Source organism: Diadema antillarum, unplaced genomic scaffold, assembly GCF_040938485.1.
Source record: "Diadema antillarum isolate AM-2024a unplaced genomic scaffold, OU_Dant_1.0 seq00000454_RagTag, whole genome shotgun sequence".
NCBI classification, from domain to species: Eukaryota; Metazoa; Echinodermata; class Echinoidea; order Diadematoida; family Diadematidae; genus Diadema; species Diadema antillarum.
Genome location: NW_027271426.1, coordinates 2,095,937 through 2,119,786, shown reverse-complemented (window position 1 = coordinate 2,119,786; position 23,850 = coordinate 2,095,937). Strand labels below are relative to the sequence as shown.

At 41.8% G+C, this 23,850-nt stretch overlaps 3 protein-coding genes across 3 annotated transcripts; 1 reads left to right on the top strand and 2 right to left on the bottom strand.

The window, feature by feature from the left end:
- The first annotated feature begins 647 nt into the window (after nt 1-647).
- Nucleotides 648-11,383, top strand: LOC139732892 (uncharacterized). The gene is made up of 5 exons (XM_071643729.1): nt 648-982; nt 3,435-3,560; nt 3,976-4,053; nt 4,531-4,775; nt 11,027-11,383. The coding sequence occupies exons 1-5, from the start codon at nt 787-789 to the stop codon at nt 11,381-11,383; spliced, it is 1,002 nt and encodes a 333-aa protein (XP_071499830.1). The 5' UTR covers nt 648-786.
- A 1,131-nt stretch (nt 11,384-12,514) lies between these two features.
- On the bottom strand, nt 12,515-17,130 carry LOC139732891 (uncharacterized). The gene is made up of 2 exons (XM_071643728.1): nt 15,394-17,130; nt 12,515-15,343 (listed from the first exon to the last, which is right to left on the bottom strand). The coding sequence occupies exons 1-2, from the start codon at nt 17,128-17,130 to the stop codon at nt 12,515-12,517; spliced, it is 4,566 nt and encodes a 1,521-aa protein (XP_071499829.1).
- Nucleotides 17,131-17,641: 511 nt separating this feature from the next.
- LOC139732890 (uncharacterized) lies at nt 17,642-23,619 on the bottom strand. The gene is made up of 3 exons (XM_071643726.1): nt 21,883-23,619; nt 19,108-21,832; nt 17,642-17,913 (listed from the first exon to the last, which is right to left on the bottom strand). Exons 1-3 carry the CDS (start codon nt 23,617-23,619, stop codon nt 17,642-17,644), a joined length of 4,734 nt encoding a protein of 1,577 aa, XP_071499827.1.
- Nucleotides 23,620-23,850: the final 231 nt, after the last annotated feature.

The window sequence follows — 23,850 nt, the reverse complement described above, 5'->3', positions numbered from 1 at the left end:
GATATAATATTATGTTAATTTCTGTACTTTCTGGAGTTCCTATAGAAATTACCAATATTCGAGCATTCAAGTGATCCCTAAATAAGCAGGAAATCACGTGAATTTGATTGCTTAACTTGATTGCTTTAGTCCTTGCACTGAGTCACTTAATATGGATATTTTGATAATGTGTGATTGAAAATGTAATTAAAAAGGTAATGCGTTATTCGCCTAATTATCAATATTTTTCTGGTAATTAAAATAAGTTAATTTTGTCACTCTTCTTCTAATTACCTTACTCTTTGTCACTTCATTGATTTTCTATGGTAAAAGTGATTCGATATTACATTTCCATGTTAAATATCAGTAATTCCATCCTAATAACGTACAGATTAGAAATAAAACAAACAAACATGACAGTTCTTTCTCTTTTTTTCCTATTCATGATAGCCACTTCTCATTTTTCTTCAAAATGAACAATCTTGGGTTCTAGTTTCATTTGTAATTATGCAAATCCCGTAAGATAAAATAAAAAAGGTTTTGTTTTCCATGAATAAAACTGCAAAAGTCTTTTTAGATATTTGGAAATGCTGAATGAAATCTGGATTGGAATACAAAATATAATGATACGTCAATTCAAAATAATTTTTGTATTGCTCTAGCGATGGCAACCGGACATACAATCGAGGAATGCGTTGATAAGAGTCAATCTCGTCAAAGCCGATGCACATACCAATATACCTCCAACACCCCTTCTTTTAATCTTACGTGTGTCGTGAGTGGATTCAAACCTAACGTTTCCATGCTATGGACAGAGGAGTCGGGAAAGAGACTGAATTCCGTGGTTTCACAACAGAGCACACTTCTGATGGCACATACGAGAGGTTCGAGACAATCACCGTTTCAGCTATACATGGGACAGAGCAAACCTTCATGTGCGTGGCTACCGGTGACTCGCTGGATGGAACGTCGACCGTAGAAATCACCATTCTGCCTCCAACAGGTTTCGTAAAATGTTGTCAATTATATGTGTCTAAATAGTCACTGGTATACAATTGATATTTAAAACCAATGTTCTGATTGAGATTGGTCACGGAGAAGTACCATTCGTTAATTCATATTTTGAGCAAGTTAGTAACCTTCCCCCCACCCAAAAACAAAAAACCCTAAAAACCAGATGTCCATTATGCTAGTCTCTAATTTACTCGTTAAAAAAAAAGAAAAAAAATGTTAACCCTGTTCAATCAATTTGAAAAAGTGAAAAAAGAAAAACACGTCACGTCAATTGTCACTAATGGTAGGGCTTCGCGTCCAAGTCCGACATCATGCAACGATCATCTGTTATAGCCCACGAGTCATGTGTAATCGACACTTCTAGGCAAGTAAGGTCAATGAGTTTAGTCCAGCCCTCGCTTGTCTTGATACGTGCAGCGTCTGTGTCATGTTTTTTTTTTTTTTGCACTTGTTTTTGTTCGGCCTTGTGCCCTTCAGACTTGTAGGTCTTGCATGCATAGTGTCGGACTCGTGAACCGGTTTTTTTTTTTCTGCCTAACGACCTGGCAGGCCGTATGACTCGTGAACCGTGTAATTTATGACTCATGGACCGTTTTTTAATGTCGAGTTAGTAAGCCGTTTGGCTCGTGGATGTCGGTCTCGTAGGATGACTCAATCAATACACAGATATGTATATATATATATATATATATATATATTCAGTTGTCAAAATTATTCACACCCTTGTAATTTTCTTTTTTTTTTTTTTTGGGGGGGGGGTAATGAAATGAATGCATTTTGCCAAGTTTGATCATGAGTTATATGTGACCAACAAGTGACAGAATAAAAACAATACACAGTTCCGGAAATTCTTCACTTCAGGAATCTTCTAATCATGGATTTTCAAGAATTGCCATGTTCAAAATTATTCATACCCTAGTCTTACTGAGTCCAATGTCTTTCTTTTGCAGTCAATATCGTAGTCCTTGTTCTTTACGGCTACTTTTAGATGATTCTTGTACAAGTCTACAAGCTTCCTGCATGTCTTCTGTGGGTGCTGGCTCACTCTTATGTGGCAAAAGCCTCAAGGTGAGTCAGGTATGTCAGGTTCCTAGCCATCACTCTGATCTTTGAGTCTCGCCACAGCGTTCTTGATCGGATTCCATCAGGACTCTTCAAGTCTCGCCACAAGTTCTTGATCAGATTCCATCGGGACTTTGCATTGGTCATTCCGGGACATTGACATCATTGTGCATGAACCATTTCTTCACTGCCTGGGCGGTATGTATCGGTCATTGTCTAGTGCTGGTACGTCCAGGTGTGCCAAAGGTGGTGTTTCTGAATGGACCCCTTCACATTTTCATCAAGGATCCTGACATAATCCTCCTTTCTCAAGATTCCTTGGACCTTGACGAGCTTCCCTGTGTCACTGGAAGAGAAGTGTCCCTAAAGCAGCATGCCTCCACCACCATGCTTGATGGTTGGCGCAGAACCTTTTGGGAGGTATCCCGTGCCAATAGAAAAGAAAGCAGCCCCACGTCATGTTTCTACCACCATGTTTGATGGTTGGCACAGTGTTATTTGGCTTGCATGCTTCCTGCTTCTTCCTCCAGACATATGCAGCATCCCCATGGCCAAATAACTCCAACTTCATTTCATCTTACGGTTACCACAGGATGGCTGACTACAAGCTGGGATCTTGCCTCAGATGACCTATAGCAAAGGTCATCAGCAGATTCTCCAGATGTTTCTTCTAGAGCAATAGTGTTTTACTGGGACTACACCCATGGAGACCTCCTCTGTGCAAGATTCGCTCGATGGTGGACCTTGATACCTTCGTCCCTGCCTGGTCAAGCATTTCAAGGAGGGCCTTGGTTGTGGTCCCGGGGTTGTTGTTGACCTCTTGGCAAAGTTTCCTCACAAGTTTGGACGACATTTTACGCTTTTTTCCACGCCCGCAGAGGTTTTTAACAGTGTTTAGCCTCATGTGCTTGTTGATTACACTATAGACGATTGCCACAGGGACATCATACTGCTTTGAAATGACCCTGTACCCCTTCCCTTTTATGTGCGCAAGCGAAAGACGTTGCCGGAGGTCTTCCCCAAGCTCATTCTTCTTGGCCATGAATGATCAGAAATTAAGACTGACTTGCATGCTTTCCTTCTATTCAAACTTTTATTGAAAGATCTTATTTTGGTTGTTTTTTTAACATCTGACCAAGAAAATGGGGTATTTATTCAATTGAAACATCTTGAAACATCTTCTGGAAAAAGATTAGCACATTCACAGGAATGCACAACAATGTGCACAGTCGAAAAAGGCCATTCATGATGAGAAATTGACAGGGGTATGAATAATTTTGAACATGACATAAAAATATGTATATACATTCATATGTAATCTCTTGATAATGGAGTTTTAAGTGAATGAGTGTTTAATTTGTGTATTTATCAAATTTCAGGGAAACATAGTAATTTGGGTCTCATCATCGGACTCACCATTTGTGTGCCTGTTGCCATAGTCATCCTATTTCTCCTTGTTGGAAAGTATCTTCAACACAAACATCCGGACTACCTACCGCGAAAAGGTGTCTGTCTATTTTTGTAAGGTTTTCTATTTGTATTTATTAGTGAATGCGTGTGTGTGTGTGTGTGTGTGTGTGCTTGGGTTTGTATTTCTTTGGTTTTATTCTTTGCATTTTTCATCATTCTAATACCAAAATAACATAAGTACAGACCACCGAATATCCCGACGTGTACACATGACTTGCAGCTGCAAATCTAAAACCGAGGATGATTAATCTACGCCAAATAAAAGAAATATTCGTAAAGGGAAAAACGAACGGTATGTCATAAGCATATTCTTGACATGATGATGGCCTGAAAATGTTGGTATGAAAAGAGGAGAAACGAAAACGTTGTGGAAAATATCGCGCCCAGAATATAATTCTATATGAAAACGATCATTGATAGTGATGCTCTGTTGTTGATGACATATTTCAGGATGTGGCTGGAACCCCTGCTGGCGAAGACCAAACTTACTAGAAATATTTCACGAGGAGGAAGAAGAATTAATGTTGGGTAAGAAATACAGAATGTATATATGCAGATAACCACAATCTTATTCGTGTGTTGTTTTTTATATGTGATGTGCATTATTACGTTATGCACAGTAATTTTTTTTATTTTCAAGATTACATCTCATACTTTTAACCACATTCGCCATTTTATTTTACATAATACAGTTGTGTCATGTAATGCAGTTAGAAAGAAATAATTATATGATTTCGTTTCACTTTGCAGGATTGAGTGCCTTGTAACGTTATCCTCTATTAGCAATTATCGTTTACACTTTTGTATCAATCGATTCATTATATTCCAGGCCATATTTTTTCATCTCCCCCCCCCCTCTCTCTCTCTCTCTCTCTCTCTCTCTGTCTATCTGCCATGTATGAAAAATAGGCCTATCTTTTTGTGTGCGGGTATCTATATACATTCATATGTACAGTAATGATTTTTGTGTCTTTACTTTTTCTACCTTTTGGTTTCTCTTCCAAGAACCATCATCGCTTACTAAGGAACAAGTACAGCAATGCAAGGAAGACCTGAAGGAGTATTACCGTGTGTCACGACGCAAGGTCACGGTCGATCCACTCAACTTTATGGAACGTGTTGAATTGGATAAAATTTATACGAATATAAGTATCATAGACCTAAATAGCAAGCATAAAACACCAATAACATACGACGATCTTCTGACCAACGATGAAAATAGAAATCTTTCAAAGCGGCTTCTATACAAGGTGAGGGAGGTGTTGGGAAAACAACACTTTGCGCTAAGATTGCCTGGGATTGGTGCCAGGATAGGATTCTTCAGGATCTGGACATGGTGCTCCTAATACCTCTTCGAGATGTCACTGACAAAAAAAGTATTGGTGGTATTGTAAAAACATATCTCTCTGATTCAAATACAGCAAAAATGAACCAAATACATGATTACATTACAAGAAATCAAAATAGAGTCCTCATTATATTTGATGGGTTCGATGAGTTTAATGGAAAATTAGGTGAAACTGACAGCAGTGAGGTCATTCGCATTTTGGGAATAGAGCAATATAAGTCATGCAAAGTAATTGTGACCACACGACCATGGAGAACAGACGAGTTCATGATGGACAAGACTATTGCTGACGCTTACACTATTCTTAGCGTCGATGGATTTAGCAAGGAGAACTTATCAACTTACATTAGGAGGTACTTTCGGATTGCGGAGAAAGACAATCTCGCAGAAAGCTTGATCAGTTTTATGGAGGAAAATGATGTCATCCGGTCAAATATGGCTCCATATCCTATCTTCTGTGCGATGCTTTGTCTGATGTGGAAAGATTTCAGTGAAAAGAGACGAACAGAAATGCAAAATTTGCAAACTTTCTCCATGATATTTTTTGAGATGATATCTTTTCTGAAAGAACATTACGCATCAAAGGCCTGTGCAAATTTACAGAATCAGAACATTGTTGAGCATTTGAATGAAGCTGGAATGGCAATTCAAGAAATAGGTGAGATAGCGCTAAACGGTTTACTGGACAGAAATCTTTCCTTTCCTGAAAACAAATTCAGAAAGTGTTTGAAAGCCATGAAAACATGCTGCAGAGTGGGAGTTCTGACTATAGAAAGAGATGTCATCACAAGGGAACGTCGACGCAATTTAAACATGTCATCCTTGGTTGAGTCAACTGTTTCTTTTCCCCACAAACTGTTTCAAGAATACGTTGCAGCGGTATATATTGGGTATTTGTTCACCAACGATCGCACCAAGTACAAAATGGTGAAAAAGAAACTTCTTCGTCGACCTGAGGAGTTTCGCTACGTACTCTATTTCGCCTCAAGTTCAGGGAATGAGCTTGGCCTTGATATCATCGAAGGTTTGATAAAGTCATCTTTAAAACAGGATGATAAACGTGATTTCTGTGTTGACGTTGCGTTTGAATGTCATACTGAGGAGGCCACCAGAGCAGTGGGAGAACGATGGGATGAATACACACTATCGTCCTATTCATCAGAACACACCGTGTCAGGAGTGCTGTTCGTGATGCGAAAGAATAAAGTGGTGAGTGACGCAGATTGAATATTGATTTGAAATATACATAACAAAATGTGTAGGGCAACAATGAGATTCTGTGTTTATGTGTGCGTCTTTCTCTGTGTGAAATTGAGTGTATAATCTACAACCCCAACAGTTTTACTCAAATTTTGTTTTAAGACATAACCAGGTCGTTTTGATTTGGTAAATCGTTCTGAAATACAAAATCTTGTAAAAGTGTGATATCGACTAAAGTATTGTTAATGTAAAATAATTGTCCTCCTTGCATGATAAAGTTAATTTCATAATGACTTGGTGTGTGTTTTCACTTAATTCTTGCACTTGCATCATGTAATCAATCAGAACGTTTCTTTAGGTAAATTGTATATAGTTTATTTCTTTCCTTGTGACATTAAAAAAAAACCAATAGTTATGATAAGTCAAGCAATATGTTCTTAATCGTTCTTATGGCAAAATGATTGGACTCCACGGAGAAAATAGAACAGTTTTATGGTCGAATAAAATCAGATCGATTCGTGACAGTTACAGTTGTCAAAATGCCCAGTGTAGTAATCGTTCAACTTTGATTATACTGAAGACGCCGTGTATCGAAGGGAGACGTCAAACTGAGTATCATGTAGAGTACATGATTGTGTATTTTAGGCATACACCTCTTTAGGGCACAAAACATGAGCATGGATGAAGTCATATTTATCGTCCCTCTGCTCTTTCTCATAAGATGTCAAAATGAGAATGAATTCTTCTCTTCACGAGTGGTGATAAGTGATATTATGATATGAATCGAACGTGTATCAAAATAATCTTTTTTGTTGTGAGTTTCAAATCTCCAATCAACTGCGTGTACTTTTCTCAACCACATTCTTCTGTGGGTAATTACTTTCCTTTCCTGTCAATTCATGTTCGTTCTATCAGCAATCCCTACATATTGTACATTCGAAATGCGGAAGAGATGTGTCACGTGACTTGGCGGAGAGCATGTGTTCGAGCAGTGTACTGCGTAAAGTACGAATATGGTACTCCCAATTTCACCCGGACTTTTTCAAGATCCTTAGCAATGAGGCTTCAAACTCTGAGGTAAGAGCTTTTCACAACGACCCCCCCCCCCAAAAAAAGTATGCTTTTATGTACAGATTGTAGATGGAATGTTGATAAGATATTTCAAAGAGGCAATGCATCATTGGATGATAACATACTAAGCAGTGAAATTGTTTTTCTTTGCCTCTTTGTATTATACAGAGGCAAAAGCAAGTTTTAATGTTATTCTACTATGAATTATAAAGAGAAGTAATAAAAACGCTGTTTCACTGCAGGCAAAGGTTCTCAAACAGAGGATCAAAGTTATATCTAAAAATACATTCAAAGATATATTGTACAATAACGTAGATGTTTTAAAATACCTCTTGTGACCATCATCACTGTGAAATTAATGTTTAAGAGGGAAGATCATTATCCAGGTATGCAGTCGTCACGGAGAACATTATAATGTGATCTAAATCTAATGCAAGTTTGAGTGAATCCAAGGTCAACTTGTATTTTATGCCTTACAGTACGATGTCTTATTAGAGATGATCATCTTAGATATCTATTGTCCAGTCATATCCCACTGGTAAACTAGTTAATATGAAAAAATAACTGAGAATTAAGAAGATTATTTTGAGCATAATAATGACGAAAGTCACCTGGCCTGGCTATAGAGCAATACATTTTGACTTGCCGTATAAACAATTCGTCCTTCGGACGCTACGAATGAACAGCCCTGCGAAATCAAGCTGGACTGCCCCCATTCCTGTCTGCATACGCTCAGCAGATAGATCACAATACCGTGTTAGCACCCAACGATACATATACCTAGAGGTATACTGCTATAAAAAAACATCCTTGTGATCATGAAATGCTGCTGTGCTGATCTGACGGACCTTTTTTGTTTGGGGGGGGGGAGGGATTGAGAAAACTGTAACATCTTATGTATCTATTTTCATTATACCCGGTTATTTACAAGAATGCCGCTATATGAGATGAGAAATAACTATTAAATCGCCTCATGTTATATCTTGTTCCTTAGTTCAAACTTGCCGAATGATAAATATAGGGTGAATCATACTGAACAAATTGCCTCATAGTAACCCACTCGGCACGGTAGACCTTACCATGTCGTCAACTTAATGAACATACCATTTTCTGAGTCATTGTATTATAATCCGATGGTTTTCAGTAATTCACAAAAGATGAAGAGAGAAGGGGCATAATAACATATAATATATATATATATATATATATATATATATATATATATATATATAATATGAAGAGTTTGTTCGCAAAACTGATAAGTCCATTTTTGAAGATTTTGAAGTACGGTCTCTGTCATAAAGTACAAAATAATACCCTTTAAAGGACAAGTTCACCTTCATAAACATAAGGATTGAGAGAATGCTGCAATATTAGTAGAACATATCAGTGAAAGTTTGAGGAAAATTGGACAATCGATGCAAAAATTATGAATTTTTAAAATTTTCGTATTGGAACTGCTGGACGAGGAGACTATTACAGCTTGTGATGTCATATGAGTACAACGGTATATAGTAGACGGCGAGTTGTAATGTTCTTAAAATTTTCAGTAGATTTTGATTTTTTGTGCTATTTCCCCTATTTTGGGGGTGCTGAACACGAATCCACTTGTTGCCATTTTTCTAACTGACGTCTTTACCCGTTGCCATGGCAACACCTTATTTTCCTTAAAAGAACATGTATTCTTCATTAAACATCATAAAAACATGATGTAAACACCAAAATATGTCATTATAAATCCTTTTTAATCAGACTTGAGAAAGAATACAATTTTCATAGTGTCATGGTTACCTTATAGCAATGATGGTTACCATGGCAACAACTATTTATACAGAAAAAAATCATATTTTTCATGAAAAAGCAAGAAAACATGACAAGATTGAGTGGAATATTTATCATGAATTACTATCTAGATTATCAGCTTATTTTTCCACTACCAGTATGTTAATTTCACATCATTTTCGTTGCTATAGCAACAACATGACAAAAGCTGCCTTTTAAAGAAAAATAAGCATTGCGATTGAAAGAAAAGCAAGAATACGTCCATAGATGATAAATTTCTGTATAGTGAGATTTTTTAGCTATTTCCTTTATTTTGTCGGTGCCAAACACGAATCGACCTGTTGCCATATTTCTAAATGACATCTTTAGCCGTTGCCATGGCAACAAATTATTTTCTTTGAAATAACATGTATTCTTCATTAAACATCACAAAAGCATGCTAAAAACACCAAAATAAGTCAATATAAACATATCACGCTTCAATCAAATTAAAACTCACAATTTCCGACTGTCACAGCAACCTCATATGAATAACGGTTGCCATGGTAACAGCTAATTTTTAAAAGAAAATGATTTTTTCATCAAAAAGCATGAAAAGATGAAAAGTTTGAGTAGCATACTCATTACAAATTGCTGTGATAATTATCAGTTTTTTTCACTACGTTCATGCCACATTATTATCGTTGCTATGGCAACAACTTTTTTTTTCCTAGAAAGGAGAAGTACCGCAGTAAAAGAAAAACTAGAGAAATAAATAATCAATTTTTGTACAGATTAATTTTTCGGCCTTTTTTTTTTTTTACTTTTTTGGGAAGGCTGAAAAGGACTCCACCTATGGCCACTTTTCTAACTGATGTTTTCAACCGTTACCATTGCAACAAATTATTTTCTTTAAAAGAACATGTGTTTTTCATTAACATCATAAAAACATTAGAAGGCCAAAATATGTCAATATATACATTTTTCCTCAATTAAAATGACAATCCTTTTTTTTTCTCAATTACATTGATACCTCATAGCAATGACAGTTGCCATAGTAACAATTCTTAAAAATAAAATACTGATATTTTAATGAAAAAAAATGACGAGATTGAGTACCATATTCATTACAAATTACTATCAGCTTTTTTTTCACAACGTTCATTCCACATCATTTCTGTTGCCATAGCAATAACATGAGAAAAATGTTTTTTTAAGGACTAAAGTTCTATAGCAATCTGTTGGAAATTACTATAGAGGGGGGTATCATAGTCATTTAAGGTTATCAAATGTCTTAGAGACATTAATGCTGAAACAGAGTACATCATGACGAGAAAATTGGAACTTTTGGGAGGTTTTTAGACATTTATATTGCTTATTATTTGTAATTTATGTTTCCTGGGTATATCTATAGTTTAAAAAAAAAATCTATTCCTTAACATGTTGTTGCGATATAGGAACAGAAATGATGTGAACAGAATTATATATGGCTAATAGTCTTGCTCATTTGTAATACTTCAAAAGTTAGGCCATAATTTCACATTTTTTTTTTCTTGAAGATTTTTTTTTCTAAAAAAATTAATGCATTTCCATGGCAACCACGTTAAATATTAACAATTATTTCGGATATTTAAGGTTTTAAAGGTGCAATGTGATCAGAAATTCAGGAAGCTGACTAAACTTCTGTGTTTTTACTTATTTGTTTTTTGTTTAGTGTATTCTTTCCTTCCTTATCTAATGAGTAACGTTAATTAAAAAAAAACAGTTTTCTCATGTTAATTCTTTAGCAACAAGAACGAAGTGGGATGACTATAGTGAAAAAAAAAAGAACTGACAGTAATTTGTTATAAATATGTCACTCAATCTTGTCATTTTTTATGTTTTTTATAATAAATTGTGTTACGGTCAAGTTCACACAAATGAATGCAAGGCGGTCTCAGTGAATTGAAAGGAACAAATCTTCCGGGTTTTTATTAGGAAATTATTTAACAATCAGTTTCCAACCGGAATAACAAAATTGTTGTTTAACACATTACAGCGAAATCAACCATAACAATGAAAGATAGACGGGATCGTTTCAACTAAGAAAACATAAGTTCAGATTGTATAATACCTGGCCAGGGTTTCACCCTAAGAGAGTCAACGTCGGGGCCCAACTCATCGGCGACGTGGCGGGGAGGCGACGTCAGACGCTATCACGTGGAGGACGCGTCAATACACGGGACGTCGTCGGGTCAGCGGGCGACGCTATCTCAGCACAGTTTGCAGCGCTGTGACTGTGCCAGGCAGAAGGGCGTTGGCCGCTGGGTGTGCGTGGTCCCTCACAGCGTCTCGGCGCCCTGTATCGACCTCGGCGCGGCTCCCACTAGTCACCGTGCAGCAACCACAGGTGGGCGTTGGCTCAAAACCATCTGGTGGTTCACCTGGACATCGACGAAAACTTATTGTCGCCGTCGTCGTCGAAAGAAAACGGGCTAGAGGCAAATAGGCATATCCTGGTTCATCTCGCCTCTTAGCACCTAAAATTCACTTAGCAGAGCACGTTCCTTGGGGAAAGCAATTCCTCCCAAGATTGTAGACAAAAACGCCGAGAAAGTGATAACGGTCCTCTCTAACCGGAGTCCGATAGTCGACTGACGCGACCAATGTATCCTTAACATGAACATTATTACATACATGGAAAATTCCGTCAGGCACGCCCAACTTAATATATTCATAACATTAAACTCAACCTGGGCGAAGTGTGTAAGGCTGCGGTTCAAAACGAGTGACTCAAAAGGAGATTACGTAACCGGTGGTGTTTACAAACATTCGCGATCATGCACGTGTGATCGCATACACATGATCCTAAAACATGAAACTATATTCTAAAAATGATTACATGGGCAAATTCGTAACATGGGCAAATTCGTAACACCCCCACCCCTAAGAGAGAAAATATTACTCTGAAGTAATATTTTCGTTATATATCAAAACACGTTACAAATTTCAACTTCATCATCCTGCATAATTTGTAACAAATAACAAACATCGGCTATTTCTGAACTTCTTAGGGTATCCACTCACTATATAAGGCAACTGCTCACAGAATGGCTCAAATGCACACTAAATACACATTATTTAACCAGTTCAGATTATAATAACACGGGAACATTATCGCATGTGTTTCACAACATCATCTCTTCGCTTTGCTATAAGTTTGGCATTCTGTCTGTATTGTGACAGACCTGTATCATAAACTTCTTTCATGTTTGTACATAATGTTTTCCATACAAATACCGGTAACAGTTTGGGGAGTAGTTACTGTAAACGTTTCCTGTTAAAGGGAAACACCATAATATTTCAAAAGGAGCCATTTTATTTCTCCTTTACAAAATACTCTCGTTGATATGTCCTGTCGCAAAAAAAAACAACTTTTGAACATTGTCTTTCTATTCTTTCAGATTCATTTCAACCCCTCCAGCTATAGAGATATAACACAGCCTAATATCTCTTATGGTTTCAACTGTCGCATGCAATCTTACAAAAGAGAGAAGCTAACATCTCGTCTTAAGACGTTATACAAAATCTAGAAAGAACACTCCCTACTTACTTTTCGGGTAAACAAAACTACACCCTCGACAGTGCATCTGGGATAATGTTAGCTCTGCCAGAGATGTGGGATATTTTGAGTGAGAAAGGTTGCAAGAGGAGACTCCACCGAAAAAGCCTGCCATTCTTGCTCTTGAACTTCTCCAGAAAGGAGAGTGGGTTGTGGTCTGTGTACACCTGTATATCGCCACCACCACTCCCTGTGTACACACTAAAGTGCTGTAGGGCTAGTACGAGGCCAAGTGTTTCTTTTTCTACTGTGGAATACTTCTGCTGATGCCCATTTAGCTTCCTAGAAAAGTAACTCACGGGTCTATCCACCTGATTTCCATCACTCTGAAACAAGACGGCCCCTACACCTACGTCACTAGCGTCCACGGCTAACTTGAATGGTTTCCCAAAGTCGGGGGCAACCAGCACTGGGTCACGTGTCAAAATAGCCTTCAAACTTTCAAACGCCGTTTGACAGTCAGAGGACCAAACGAACTTCGTTCCTTTCTTTAGCAGGTTCGTCAGAGGGGCAGCTATTGTACTGAAATTGTGTACAAATCTGCGATAGAACCCGCACATGCCTAGAAAGCGCAGTATCTCTCGTTTCGTTCTTGGCGGGGGAAAGGCCAGTATGGCCTCGATTTTTGCTTCCCGCGGGGAGACATGACCTTGACCTACTACGTGACCTAGATATGTGACCTGAGCCTTCGTGAACTCACTTTTCTGGAGGTTAATGACCAGATTGGCTTCTGACAATTTATCGAAAAGCGCCCTCAGCTGTCTGATGTGGGACTCCCAGGTGTCGCTATAGACTACCACGTCGTCTATGTATACAACACAACCGTCAACATCCCGTGTCACATCATTCATTAACCGTTGAAAGGTGGCTGGGGCGTTTTTAAGCCCAAATGGCATCACCTTACTCTGAAAAAGTCCGTCTGGTGTCACAAATGCCGATATCTCTCGCGCTTCGTCAGACAGGGGCACCTGCCAGTACCCCTTGAGTAGATCAATTTTCGTCACAAATTTTGCATTCCCTATTTGGTCTATGCAGTCCTCAAGTCGGGGCAGTGGGTACGAGTCAGTTTTGGTCACCTTGTTTACCTTACGGTAATCGATGCAAAATCGGTTACTACCATCAGGCTTGGGTACCATGACTATGGGAGAACTCCATGCACTGTTACTGGGTTCAATAATGTCATCATCGAGCATTTTTCTGACCTCTTCTCGAACCTGATGTCTCTTTTCTGGGCTCAACCTATAAGGGTGTTGTTTAATTGGGTCGGCACCCTCAACGTTAACATGGTGAGTAACTAGAGTCGTCCTACCTGGTTTGTCAGTACAGATCTGTGGGTATTCTCTAAGGAGATTGCCTATCTCACGACTTTGTTCCTCCGTAAGGTGACCTAGTTTCGACTGCAAGTTTTCTAGCACCAGTGAATTCGACAACTTTGGGGTCAAGGGTTCAGTGATAGGAGGTGTCATGTCTTCTGGTTCTGAATCTCCCACCCCCGGAGGGCCCTCCCGATTGCCTACAAGAGTGGTGACACCCACAACCGGCTCATCAGCACGCTCATGATACATTTTGATCATGTTGATATGACAGACACGTTGTCTCTTACGTCTGTCAGGCGTACTGATGATGTAGTTTACCTCGTTCAACTTTCTTGAGACAACATACGGCCCACTGAACTTTGCCTTCAAGGGCTCCCCAGGAAATGGTAACAACACTAACACCTCGTCACCAGGTTTGAAGCTTCTCTTTTCCGCCTTCTGGTCGGCCCAATTTTTCATCTTTTGCTGAGAGGCCTGCAAGTGTCCTTTAGCGAGATCGCATGCACTCGAGAGCCTACCCTTGAACTCAGACACGTAATCGAGGACATTGACCTTCCCAGCATCGTCCTCTACCTCCAAGAACATCTCCTTAATCAACTTCAGAGGGCCGCGGACTTCGTGCCCATATACGAGCTCAAAAGGGCTATACCCCGTAGACTCGCCTGGCGAATCCCTCACAGCAAAGAGTAGGAAAGACACCCCACGATCCCAATCCTCTGAGTGCTCTTCACAATAAGCCTTGAGCATGGTCTTGAAAGTCTGGTGAAATCTTTCTATGGCGCCTTGGGATTGTGGATGGTACGCCGTGGATTTCAACTGACGAACGCCCAGTTCGTGCATCACTTCTTGGAAGAGACCAGACATAAAATTGGAGCCCTGATCTGATTGTATCTCCTTGGGCAGACCATAGCGTGTGAAGAATTGTAACAGTGAGTCAACCACAGCCTTAGCCGTGACTTTTTTCATTGGGATGGCCTCGGGAAATCTAGTCGAAACATCCATAATGGTCAGCAAGTATTTATTACCCGATTTGGTTCGAGGCAAGGGACCGACACAATCTATCAGGACTCGACTAAAAGGCTCTCCCACAGCAGGGATAGGAATGAGGGGGGCAGGTTTGATGGAGGGCTGGGGCTTGCCCACAACCTGACAAGTATGACATGTCTTACAAAAGTCTACCACGTCCTTGTGAAGTTTAGGCCAGTAGAAGTGCTTCATTACTCTTGACTGAGTTTTCCTAATGCCGACGTGGCCTCCCATGGGAATCTCATGAGCAACTCTCAGTATCTCCCTACGATAGCTCACTGGCAACACAATCTGGTGAACCACTGACCAACTTTCACTGGCTGGCCTGTTAGGGGGTCGCCACTTCCTCATCAAAACACCAGATCTCAAGTAGAAGCACTCCGGCGTCTTAGCAGCTTCCTCCTCGGAAACAGCAGTAAGCAGCAGGCGTTGAAGCGTCGAATCTTTCTGCTGCGCTGCAATCAGGGAAGAACGGCAATACTCGCCCTCATTAGACTGAGCAGAAACATCATCTAAGTTAGCAAAAAAGTTTCTGCCAACCGAACAGAGTCATCCACAGACTCAAAATCATCTGCCTCGTCGTGCTTCACCTGACCGGATTGTGACCTCGTCACCACACAAGCAGGAAATATACCCGGGAATTCTTCTTGCAACTTTTCAGTTTCAGGTTCGACAACCGGATCACTTGACACAATTGGTGAGACTGAGACCTTTCCCCCAGCCAAATCGTTCCCCATCAATAAATCAACCCCATCCATGGGCAGACCGGGAACCACACCAACCATAACCACTCCAGTGACTAAGTCACTCTTCAAGTGTATCCTATACAAAGGTACAGAAATGTAGCTTCCCTCAATACCCTGTATCAGTGCGCTAGCACAAGCTGAACCATCAGCAGGCAATCTACTCACATCGCCTACAAGGAGAGACTGTGCTGCTCCGGTGTCCCGCAGGATTCTCACCGGCTGCACTGCACCGTCACCCGACTGCCAAGAGACCTCACCCTTTGACATGAAGCTGCGGTAACATTCCGACAGGTTATCTACACTTCCAGGGCTATTAGCTCTACGCATGTCTTCAGGACGGCCATGCCCTGAAACATCAACACGAGTTCGTTCGCCCGAAGTTGCGAGTACAGGTTTGGCGCCCTGTTTTTTACCATCCCTTTGTAACTTCCAACATTGTGTTTTAACATGTCCCTTCTTGGAACAATACTGGCATGTTACCTCGCGCTTGCCACCAACGCGATTCGGATTATCATCCGGCCTAAAAGCTGGCCTATCCGACTTCGTATCCGAGCTACCCGATTGACTCGAACAATCCGGTTTGTTCATTGGCTGGGACTGTATGCCTTTCCCAAAATTCCTATTGGGCTTTGCTGGATACGCACCCCCATCAGCGCGTTTCCACTTTGGAGCAAAGCCACCATTAGCTCCTTTCTGTGACCTATGTAGCAAGTCAAATTCGTCAGCTACTATTGCAGCATTACGCAAGTCAAGACCCTTCTGTTCTTCAATGTGAGCTCTAACATGACTCGGGAGAGAGTCCTTAAACGACTCGAGTGTCATGACCTCTCTAAGAGAATCATACGTGCGTGGGACTTTAAGAGAAGAAATCCACCGATCAAAATTTGCACTCTTTTCGCGCGCTAACTCTACATACGTTTGACCAGGTTTCTTTCTCGCCTCACGGAAGCGCTGGCGATACGCCTCCGGTACCAGCTCATACGCAGAAACGATGACAGCTTTTACTACGTCATAATCCTCCGAGTCAAGTTCTGATAGGGACGAAAACACCTCTTGTGCTTTGCCCGTGAGTGCTGTCTGAACAAGAACGGTCCAATACTCGGTGGGCCAATCAAGTCGCTTGGCCATCTTCTCAAACGCACTGAAGAACGAGTCTACTTCGTCTTCATGGAATTTCGGCACAAGTCTGGTGTTCTTAGCTACATCAAAATAATATGTCTGACGCTGCCTAGATTCTAGATCAATTTCGGCTTTGCGCAGCTCCAGCTGTTTGGATTGCGTTTCCAACCTCAGCTTCTCTAACTCGATGCGTGCTAATTCTAGACTAACATCAGCCTTTGAGTGAGCTTCATGAACCGGAACAAGGTTGAAATGCTTTGCTAAAGTATCAATCAACTCATCTTTACGAAATTTTGGGTCTAGTTCAACACCTACATGGGTTGCTACTTCTTTCAATTCGGCCTTTCTCAACTGTTTAATCCTTGGCAGAGAAACATCACCGTCCACAAAATCCTGTACTGAAAATTCCCTAGACATGGTTCAGTCTACTCCGCAATTAACACAACAATGAAAGCTTGACTGTAAAGTTTGCAACAGTAGAACAGCAGCACAAAAACAAGCTTATTTAGACCTAATTGGACAATGTAATATACTGTATAAGGCTTGCGAAATTCGGCTTCCCGGACAAGCCCCCACTTTGTTACGGTCAAGTTCACACAAATGAATGCAAGGCGGTCTCAGTGAATTGAAAGGAACAAATCTTCCGGGTTTTTATTAGGAAATTATTTAACAATCAGTTTCCAACCGGAATAACAAAATTGTTGTTTAACACATTACAGCGAAATCAACCATAACAATGAAAGATAGACGGGATCGTTTCAACTAAGAAAACATAAGTTCAGATTGTATAATACCTGGCCAGGGTTTCACCCTAAGAGAGTCAACGTCGGGGCCCAACTCATCGGCGACGTGGCGGGGAGGCGACGTCAGACGCTATCACGTGGAGGACGCGTCAATACACGGGACGTCGTCGGGTCAGCGGGCGACGCTATCTCAGCACAGTTTGCAGCGCTGTGACTGTGCCAGGCAGAAGGGCGTTGGCCGCTGGGTGTGCGTGGTCCCTCACAGCGTCTCGGCGCCCTGTATCGACCTCGGCGCGGCTCCCACTAGTCACCGTGCAGCAACCACAGGTGGGCGTTGGCTCAAAACCATCTGGTGGTTCACCTGGACATCGACGAAAACTTATTGTCGCCGTCGTCGTCGAAAGAAAACGGGCTAGAGGCAAATAGGCATATCCTGGTTCATCTCGCCTCTTAGCACCTAAAATTCACTTAGCAGAGCACGTTCCTTGGGGAAAGCAATTCCTCCCAAGATTGTAGACAAAAACGCCGAGAAAGTGATAACGGTCCTCTCTAACCGGAGTCCGATAGTCGACTGACGCGACCAATGTATCCTTAACATGAACATTATTACATACATGGAAAATTCCGTCAGGCACGCCCAACTTAATATATTCATAACATTAAACTCAACCTGGGCGAAGTGTGTAAGGCTGCGGTTCAAAACGAGTGACTCAAAAGGAGATTACGTAACCGGTGGTGTTTACAAACATTCGCGATCATGCACGTGTGATCGCATACACATGATCCTAAAACATGAAACTATATTCTAAAAATGATTACATGGGCAAATTCGTAACATGGGCAAATTCGTAACACCCCCACCCCTAAGAGAGAAAATATTACTCTGAAGTAATATTTTCGTTATATATCAAAACACGTTACAAATTTCAACTTCATCATCCTGCATAATTTGTAACAAATAACAAACATCGGCTATTTCTGAACTTCTTAGGGTATCCACTCACTATATAAGGCAACTGCTCACAGAATGGCTCAAATGCACACTAAATACACATTATTTAACCAGTTCAGATTATAATAACACGGGAACATTATCGCATGTGTTTCACAACATCATCTCTTCGCTTTGCTATAAGTTTGGCATTCTGTCTGTATTGTGACAGACCTGTATCATAAACTTCTTTCATGTTTGTACATAATGTTTTCCATACAAATACCGGTAACAGTTTGGGGAGTAGTTACTGTAAACGTTTCCTGTTAAAGGGAAACACCATAATATTTCAAAAGGAGCCATTTTATTTCTCCTTTACAAAATACTCTCGTTGATATGTCCTGTCGCAAAAAAAAACAACTTTTGAACATTGTCTTTCTATTCTTTCAGATTCATTTCAACCCCTCCAGCTATAGAGATATAACACAGCCTAATATCTCTTATGGTTTCAACTGTCGCATGCAATCTTACAAAAGAGAGAAGCTAACATCTCGTCTTAAGACGTTATACAAAATCTAGAAAGAACACTCCCTACTTACTTTTCGGGTAAACAAAACTACACCCTCGACAGTGCATCTGGGATAATGTTAGCTCTGCCAGAGATGTGGGATATTTTGAGTGAGAAAGGTTGCAAGAGGAGACTCCACCGAAAAAGCCTGCCATTCTTGCTCTTGAACTTCTCCAGAAAGGAGAGTGGGTTGTGGTCTGTGTACACCTGTATATCGCCACCACCACTCCCTGTGTACACACTAAAGTGCTGTAGGGCTAGTACGAGGCCAAGTGTTTCTTTTTCTACTGTGGAATACTTCTGCTGATGCCCATTTAGCTTCCTAGAAAAGTAACTCACGGGTCTATCCACCTGATTTCCATCACTCTGAAACAAGACGGCCCCTACACCTACGTCACTAGCGTCCACGGCTAACTTGAATGGTTTCCCAAAGTCGGGGGCAACCAGCACTGGGTCACGTGTCAAAATAGCCTTCAAACTTTCAAACGCCGTTTGACAGTCAGAGGACCAAACGAACTTCGTTCCTTTCTTTAGCAGGTTCGTCAGAGGGGCAGCTATTGTACTGAAATTGTGTACAAATCTGCGATAGAACCCGCACATGCCTAGAAAGCGCAGTATCTCTCGTTTCGTTCTTGGCGGGGGAAAGGCCAGTATGGCCTCGATTTTTGCTTCCCGCGGGGAGACATGACCTTGACCTACTACGTGACCTAGATATGTGACCTGAGCCTTCGTGAACTCACTTTTCTGGAGGTTAATGACCAGATTGGCTTCTGACAATTTATCGAAAAGCGCCCTCAGCTGTCTGATGTGGGACTCCCAGGTGTCGCTATAGACTACCACGTCGTCTATGTATACAACACAACCGTCAACATCCCGTGTCACATCATTCATTAACCGTTGAAAGGTGGCTGGGGCGTTTTTAAGCCCAAATGGCATCACCTTACTCTGAAAAAGTCCGTCTGGTGTCACAAATGCCGATATCTCTCGCGCTTCGTCAGACAGGGGCACCTGCCAGTACCCCTTGAGTAGATCAATTTTCGTCACAAATTTTGCATTCCCTATTTGGTCTATGCAGTCCTCAAGTCGGGGCAGTGGGTACGAGTCAGTTTTGGTCACCTTGTTTACCTTACGGTAATCGATGCAAAATCGGTTACTACCATCAGGCTTGGGTACCATGACTATGGGAGAACTCCATGCACTGTTACTGGGTTCAATAATGTCATCATCGAGCATTTTTCTGACCTCTTCTCGAACCTGATGTCTCTTTTCTGGGCTCAACCTATAAGGGTGTTGTTTAATTGGGTCGGCACCCTCAACGTTAACATGGTGAGTAACTAGAGTCGTCCTACCTGGTTTGTCAGTACAGATCTGTGGGTATTCTCTAAGGAGATTGCCTATCTCACGACTTTGTTCCTCCGTAAGGTGACCTAGTTTCGACTGCAAGTTTTCTAGCACCAGTGAATTCGACAACTTTGGGGTCAAGGGTTCAGTGATAGGAGGTGTCATGTCTTCTGGTTCTGAATCTCCCACCCCCGGAGGGCCCTCCCGATTGCCTACAAGAGTGGTGACACCCACAACCGGCTCATCAGCACGCTCATGATACATTTTGATCATGTTGATATGACAGACACGTTGTCTCTTACGTCTGTCAGGCGTACTGATGATGTAGTTTACCTCGTTCAACTTTCTTGAGACAACATACGGCCCACTGAACTTTGCCTTCAAGGGCTCCCCAGGAAATGGTAACAACACTAACACCTCGTCACCAGGTTTGAAGCTTCTCTTTTCCGCCTTCTGGTCGGCCCAATTTTTCATCTTTTGCTGAGAGGCCTGCAAGTGTCCTTTAGCGAGATCGCATGCACTCGAGAGCCTACCCTTGAACTCAGACACGTAATCGAGGACATTGACCTTCCCAGCATCGTCCTCTACCTCCAAGAACATCTCCTTAATCAACTTCAGAGGGCCGCGGACTTCGTGCCCATATACGAGCTCAAAAGGGCTATACCCCGTAGACTCGCCTGGCGAATCCCTCACAGCAAAGAGTAGGAAAGACACCCCACGATCCCAATCCTCTGAGTGCTCTTCACAATAAGCCTTGAGCATGGTCTTGAAAGTCTGGTGAAATCTTTCTATGGCGCCTTGGGATTGTGGATGGTACGCCGTGGATTTCAACTGACGAACGCCCAGTTCGTGCATCACTTCTTGGAAGAGACCAGACATAAAATTGGAGCCCTGATCTGATTGTATCTCCTTGGGCAGACCATAGCGTGTGAAGAATTGTAACAGTGAGTCAACCACAGCCTTAGCCGTGACTTTTTTCATTGGGATGGCCTCGGGAAATCTAGTCGAAACATCCATAATGGTCAGCAAGTATTTATTACCCGATTTGGTTCGAGGCAAGGGACCGACACAATCTATCAGGACTCGACTAAAAGGCTCTCCCACAGCAGGGATAGGAATGAGGGGGGCAGGTTTGATGGAGGGCTGGGGCTTGCCCACAACCTGACAAGTATGACATGTCTTACAAAAGTCTACCACGTCCTTGTGAAGTTTAGGCCAGTAGAAGTGCTTCATTACTCTTGACTGAGTTTTCCTAATGCCGACGTGGCCTCCCATGGGAATCTCATGAGCAACTCTCAGTATCTCCCTACGATAGCTCACTGGCAACACAATCTGGTGAACCACTGACCAACTTTCACTGGCTGGCCTGTTAGGGGGTCGCCACTTCCTCATCAAAACACCAGATCTCAAGTAGAAGCACTCCGGCGTCTTAGCAGCTTCCTCCTCGGAAACAGCAGTAAGCAGCAGGCGTTGAAGCGTCGAATCTTTCTGCTGCGCTGCAATCAGGGAAGAACGGCAATACTCGCCCTCATTAGACTGAGCAGAAACATCATCTAAGTTAGCAAAAAAGTTTCTGCCAACCGAACAGAGTCATCCACAGACTCAAAATCATCTGCCTCGTCGTGCTTCACCTGACCGGATTGTGACCTCGTCACCACACAAGCAGGAAATATACCCGGGAATTCTTCTTGCAACTTTTCAGTTTCAGGTTCGACAACCGGATCACTTGACACAATTGGTGAGACTGAGACCTTTCCCCCAGCCAAATCGTTCCCCATCAATAAATCAACCCCATCCATGGGCAGACCGGGAACCACACCAACCATAACCACTCCAGTGACTAAGTCACTCTTCAAGTGTATCCTATACAAAGGTACAGAAATGTAGCTTCCCTCAATACCCTGTATCAGTGCGCTAGCACAAGCTGAACCATCAGCAGGCAATCTACTCACATCGCCTACAAGGAGAGACTGTGCTGCTCCGGTGTCCCGCAGGATTCTCACCGGCTGCACTGCACCGTCACCCGACTGCCAAGAGACCTCACCCTTTGACATGAAGCTGCGGTAACATTCCGACAGGTTATCTACACTTCCAGGGCTATTAGCTCTACGCATGTCTTCAGGACGGCCATGCCCTGAAACATCAACACGAGTTCGTTCGCCCGAAGTTGCGAGTACAGGTTTGGCGCCCTGTTTTTTACCATCCCTTTGTAACTTCCAACATTGTGTTTTAACATGTCCCTTCTTGGAACAATACTGGCATGTTACCTCGCGCTTGCCACCAACGCGATTCGGATTATCATCCGGCCTAAAAGCTGGCCTATCCGACTTCGTATCCGAGCTACCCGATTGACTCGAACAATCCGGTTTGTTCATTGGCTGGGACTGTATGCCTTTCCCAAAATTCCTATTGGGCTTTGCTGGATACGCACCCCCATCAGCGCGTTTCCACTTTGGAGCAAAGCCACCATTAGCTCCTTTCTGTGACCTATGTAGCAAGTCAAATTCGTCAGCTACTATTGCAGCATTACGCAAGTCAAGACCCTTCTGTTCTTCAATGTGAGCTCTAACATGACTCGGGAGAGAGTCCTTAAACGACTCGAGTGTCATGACCTCTCTAAGAGAATCATACGTGCGTGGGACTTTAAGAGAAGAAATCCACCGATCAAAATTTGCACTCTTTTCGCGCGCTAACTCTACATACGTTTGACCAGGTTTCTTTCTCGCCTCACGGAAGCGCTGGCGATACGCCTCCGGTACCAGCTCATACGCAGAAACGATGACAGCTTTTACTACGTCATAATCCTCCGAGTCAAGTTCTGATAGGGACGAAAACACCTCTTGTGCTTTGCCCGTGAGTGCTGTCTGAACAAGAACGGTCCAATACTCGGTGGGCCAATCAAGTCGCTTGGCCATCTTCTCAAACGCACTGAAGAACGAGTCTACTTCGTCTTCATGGAATTTCGGCACAAGTCTGGTGTTCTTAGCTACATCAAAATAATATGTCTGACGCTGCCTAGATTCTAGATCAATTTCGGCTTTGCGCAGCTCCAGCTGTTTGGATTGCGTTTCCAACCTCAGCTTCTCTAACTCGATGCGTGCTAATTCTAGACTAACATCAGCCTTTGAGTGAGCTTCATGAACCGGAACAAGGTTGAAATGCTTTGCTAAAGTATCAATCAACTCATCTTTACGAAATTTTGGGTCTAGTTCAACACCTACATGGGTTGCTACTTCTTTCAATTCGGCCTTTCTCAACTGTTTAATCCTTGGCAGAGAAACATCACCGTCCACAAAATCCTGTACTGAAAATTCCCTAGACATGGTTCAGTCTACTCCGCAATTAACACAACAATGAAAGCTTGACTGTAAAGTTTGCAACAGTAGAACAGCAGCACAAAAACAAGCTTATTTAGACCTAATTGGACAATGTAATATACTGTATAAGGCTTGCGAAATTCGGCTTCCCGGACAAGCCCCCACTTTGTTACGGTCAAGTTCACACAAATGAATGCAAGGCGGTCTCAGTGAATTGAAAGGAACAAATCTTCCGGG